General features: G+C 41.9%; 1 protein-coding gene across 1 annotated transcript in view; it reads right to left on the reverse strand.

Moving 5' to 3' along the window:
* Positions 1-5,547, reverse strand: part of LOC101852658 (zinc finger CCCH domain-containing protein 13) — a gene marked incomplete in the record, with an annotated part of 78,502 nt that overhangs the window by 35,826 nt on the left and 37,129 nt on the right. The window contains 2 exon segments of the mRNA XM_035968254.1: positions 2,017-2,158; positions 2,994-3,047. Coding sequence (XP_035824147.1) covers positions 2,017-2,158; positions 2,994-3,047 — 196 coding nt within the window.

The raw sequence follows: 5,547 nt of genomic DNA on the forward strand, positions 1-5,547 counted from the left end.
GTGAGGGTCACGGTCTCTGGTTATTGTCGTCAGTGTGTGTTGTCACGTAGCTTCAGACTTCAACATAAGTTAAGGACCACCTTGACAGACAGCCCTGATTTGAAAAAATCAGAAAAAAAGACAGCAAGTATTGTTTCAATTATTTTTTTGGTTGTTGCCCTGAAAGTGTTAATGGGTTAACAATGCATACTGCAAAACTTCGTAAAGAGGCAAAACCGCCACGTGCAGCACGGAAATCCTCGGGGAATTTTAGCCAAATTTGCAAGTGGTCCTTAACGTATGTTGAAGTCTGTATATAGTTTGTGCATGTTGGCGTAAGGAGAATGAAGCATTTCAAACAAGCGGGAGGCTGTCACAATGAGGGAACGCACGGGGTGCACCGGTCGACGATCTACTGGAAGAAAACCAAAAACCATCTCCTGCTGTACTATACTCCTAATCTGCCCCCACCCCCACCCAAACCACTACCTACTTTCTCCACCCCTTCCCCTTCTCCACACATTCTCCATCTATGCCTCTTCTCCACACCCTTCTTCACCTCTCCGTTTTAATCACCGTAATCAACAGCTCTTTTCTACGCATTTCTCTTTTAAAAGCTGCACTGCGATTAAATTAAAGGCCAAAAACACGCATTGAGGAACTTTAGAAATACGTGAGTTTATTCCCCCTCGTCAGAAGCTGCACGTTCAGTGTTTCCCTCACATAGACAATTGTAATGAGCGGTTGTGGACAAACTCTTCAGATCTAAACTAGGAAAAGAAATCGTTAAGGAAGGACTAAGTCACATAGTCAGTTGTAAACAAAGATTCGTTGTAAAAACTAGGCACAGAATATGTTATCAAATAATGTAAAAAGACACGATAACCTTCAGGAAAAACAGAGTCAAGAATAAGCCCTGACAAACAACAACCTTTCCTGATATATTTCCTCACATATCTATAGAAATACAAATGAAAGACATTCCTAGCACACAGATACACTCACAAACACACTCGCTCACCCTAGCACGCACGCACACAAGCACACAAATCTGACCTAAAACATCAACAACTTTAAAAGAAATACAAAAGAAAGCATTCTAAAGTTTTCCTACATAAGCAAAGTGGGTCTCCAAACTACTGGAAAGATCAAAGTTTAAATGACACGAAAGCGTAAGTCCACGAACCGCTCAAGATATAACATGGTGAGGTTCTATATCACGATGGCAAAGAAGGGAATTTTTGTGTATATCATTGGTAAATAAAGTAGGCACACATAATTCTGTGTACAATACCTCTTGCAATATGAAACAATTAAACATAATTTCATTTTTAAAATAGTTTGCTTTTGAATCAGACCATGCTAAATATCATAAACCAACAAACGTCACAGCATCAACAAACACTGAAATAGCTACAAAGTGATTTCAAACTTGTTTATAGGAAACGTGCATGCATTCACCCAAAACGACATTGCAATAAACATCATCTAAAACACACCACCACACCCACGCACACACAAACCCAACCCGGACAGACCCGGGGAAGCATGCAGTGCCACCAGCCATGCAAATAAGCTCCGCCATTACTCCAGGAAGCTATTTCACTCTGACATTTACGATTGCAATTTAGATGAGTTTTTTGGGGGGTCTCACTCGCATCTCATTACAGTTTTGTTCATGATCTGCACATTGGGCACTGAACACAACATCATTACCTGAAGGAAGGGTCTTTGTACGTGCCTGTATGGGTCAACTGACTCCGTGAACATTATGTGAAGGGAAATTGAATTATTTACAAAGGCACTCTAAGACAAACAACGTCTACTGTTACTCTCAATCTGAACATTAAACTTAGGTGCTAAAAAGTTCTTTTGTTCCATACAAAAATGTCAGAGATTATAAAGCAAAATGCAAATTATTATTTTGCTTTTTTTAGTCAATTAAACGAAGCAAATGAAAATCACTGGAGGCGCAACAACGTGAGTGTGACGTCATCAATCTGCGGGACTACAAGGCAAACCTGGACGTGTACTTACCGTATCCGTTCCTGTAGTAACCTCGGTGAGAGGGGGAGGTGCGGCGGGACAAGGGAGGCGACTGCGACATCCTCTCACTCATCGCCATTGCGTCACGAAACTCAGCAGTGGCCTCAAGAATATACAGTTCTGGGGCGTAGGCCTGTGTGTATAGACAGAGTATAAAGTTCTCGGGGCGTAAGCCTGTAGGTATAGACAGAGTATACAGTTCTGGGGCATAGGCCTGTAGGTATAGGCAGAGTATACAGTCCTGGGGCGTAGGCCTCTAGGTAGAGACAGAATATACAGTTCTGGGGCGTTGGCCTCTAGGTAGAGACAGAATATACAGTTCTGGGGCGTAGGTAGATAAAGGCAGAGTATACAGTTCTGGGGCGTAGGCCTGTAGGTATAGGCAGAGTATACAGTTCTCGGGCGTAGGCCTCTAGGTATAGGCAAATATACAGTTCTGTGGCGTAGGCTTGTAAGTATAGACAGAGTATACAGTTCTAGGGCGTAGGTAGATAAAGACAGAGTATACAGTTCTGGGACGTAGGTAGGTAAAGGCAGAGTATACAGTTCCGGGGCGTAGGCCTGTAGGTATAGACAGAGTATAATATTATATAGTTCCCGTACGAGGGTCTGTTGGTATAGAAAACAGAATAAACAGGTGCTCTTGTTACCAGTGCTGTTGTATTTGCTGTTGCTGTTGTAGTTATTGATGCTGTTATTGTTACCGCTGTTGTTGAATATAATGATAATGGTGTAGATAATGCTATGAGAGAGAGAGAGAGAGAGAGAGAGAGAGAGAGAGAGAGAGAGAGAGAGAGAGAGAGAGAGAGAGAGAGAGAGAGAGAACGAGAGAGAGCAGAATGTCTGTTGTTGTTGTAAATGCTGCTGATGCTGATGCTGATGCTGATGCTGATGCTGATGATGCTGATGATGATGATGATAATGATGCTGATGATAATGACAACCTCTTAATACTTTCAGCTACTTACAACCGGAGGTATGAAATGTTTGGCCTTCAGCTGGTATTCTTGCTTGCCTCTCAACTGAAATAAAAGAAAAAAACAACAACGATGAGAACTGAGTCTAGGTTTAAGTAAAGAGAAGGGCCATTCAGAGCAGGGGAAAAGTACTATAGATATATTATAGAAACAACGAAAGGAGAAAAAAGAAGTATGATCAACCAGGCTTTTTCGGACTTCATCTGTCCTCCGGGTCAGAACGAAGATATTCCAACACCATCCACAATAATACATGTAACATTATGTGATATTTCAGAGTCCCAGTAGCACTTGGCCTCCCAAGAGAACATTGGGTTGAGATTTTAAAGTGACTGCAGTACTTCTACTTCCTCCTCCCCACCCCCTCCCCCACCATACATTTCCCAATAGATTTCTCTTATATAATTGAGAAGGCGGACTGCTTCGACTCTACCTTGTGATGATTAACTCAGGCTGGGTGGGGGGTTGGCGGGTGCTCTCGTGTGGTTTGCTTCTTCTTTCCTATCAAACATCTATCGTCCTTATCTCCCCTTTTTCTTTTTAAGTTTGTTACTCCCTTGTTACACCTCTAATCTTCCGGCGCTCATATGACCTTATGCAGTTGCGAGCGCCGTAAATCCTCTACTAAAAAAAACCCAACAACCCAGGCTGAGAGGAATACAGCAAGCAGACGGACAAAGGTACTCGATAAAAATTCTCCCTTAACGAGAAGCGAACTCACGTCTGTTGCCTGAACCGACTAAGACCCTAACTGCAACACCATAGACACCCGTTTGGACTGAAGTGACAAAATAGGGGCAGTAAAGGTTATAATATCGAGTGCCCGTTGCGGATGGGATCGGGTCGGGTCAGGTCGATCGCCCGACTCGTCGCCTGAAAACAAACTCATTTGTTTTTGAGGCCACGAGTCGGGCGATCGGTTTGTGCCACGATAGCCGCTTTGCACAAACAAAATCTGGCTGTCAAACCGACCCCAACCGACCCGAACGTGCCAATGGAAACCCCGTATATAAGCATTAAGTCAATGTGTCCTTCCAAATTGTTTTCATTACTGACTGCACAGTACTGGCTTCTTTCCGCACTACCTCATTTGATTTCTTTGTCTTTCATAACCTACTCCAGTTTCTTTTCACCGTCTTTTGTTTTAGTAAGGGTTTTACGGCACTTGCAACACAATAAGGTCATATAAGTGCCGAAGAATGGATGCATTACAAGAGAGTAACATATACAAAAAAGAAGGAGGAGAGATAAGGACGATAGTTGTTTGATAGGAAAGAAGGAGCAAACTACGCCAGAGCACCCGCCAACCACCCACTCACTATCTTTAGTTACTGGCCGGCATTCAGAGCCTCATAGAAAAGTTGAATACACAGTCTTTGTGGGCGGTTGGCGAGGGCTCTGGTGTGGTTTGTTCCTTCTTTCCTATCAAACATCTATTGTCCTTATCTCAATTCCTTGTTTGTGTTTGTTTCTCTCTTGTAACGTCTCTAATCTTTAGCACTTATATGACCTTATTGTGTTGCAAGTGCTGTAGAACTCTTACTAAACTAACCTAAACATAGTCTTTTATAATCTTTATTTCGATTATCATTGAGAAGTTTCCACTTTTCAAGATTGGACTCATTTTATTGATACTGTCTTTCCGTATAGCAACTTTTTCTTTTGATTCTGCAGTAGATCTGTCGTCAGATATGATGTAATTACGTATTCTAGATATTTAATGTTTTGGAATTTGTTTGATCTTTTCACCTTCAGTTACTAGTAACATACAAGGCCAGTAACAAAAATGGCTAGAACTGATTGAAGGTCTATTTTTTTCTTCTGAATCGACCATGAGATCTGTGTCATTGGCATATTCGATACTTATAAAATGTTACTTCATTTTCGGACCTCGATTAAAAAAATTTTTTTTTTACTCCGTTTCAAAAAATCGTTTCCCTGTAGTGATACTGCACAGCCTAGGCCAAAACAAAATTTCAAATAGACAGACACGCACTCGAAAATACAATTATCTAGCCAAATCCTTCCAGCATTCTTCTGCACCCTACAGAGTAATAAAAAGAGACTGTGGTTCTTAGGTTGTGTTGAGCCAATTTTCACCCCAGACAAGACCATAAAGGTGAGACATTTACATGTATTGTGAGAACTTAGCCACAGAGCCCTGGGATTTTATGTCCTTACGTTCTCGGTGGCACCATTGTCTTCACTCTGTGAGTGGTTCTCCCCCCCCCCCTCATTTCTCAACTGGAATCGTTGCTGTTGCTGGTACTGCTGCTGCCGCTGTCGTTGTTGTTGTTTTTGTTGTTGTAATTTTTGCTGTTGTTGTCTTTGTTATCGTTGTTGTTGTTGTTGTTGTTGTTGTTGTTTAGACAATGCATTTCAACGTGAAATGTGACTGGTCGTTATTGTTGGTGTAGTTGATGACGATGCTGATGCAGCACTGTTACTGCCGCTGTTATTGTTGCAGCAGTAGTAATGGTAGCAGCAGTAGCAGCAATACTAGTAGTAGTAACAGTTGTTTTTGTTGTTGCTGTTGTCGTTGTTG

This window comes from Aplysia californica, unplaced genomic scaffold, assembly GCF_000002075.1.
Source record: "Aplysia californica isolate F4 #8 unplaced genomic scaffold, AplCal3.0 scaffold00003, whole genome shotgun sequence".
Taxonomy (NCBI): Eukaryota; Metazoa; Mollusca; class Gastropoda; order Aplysiida; family Aplysiidae; genus Aplysia; species Aplysia californica.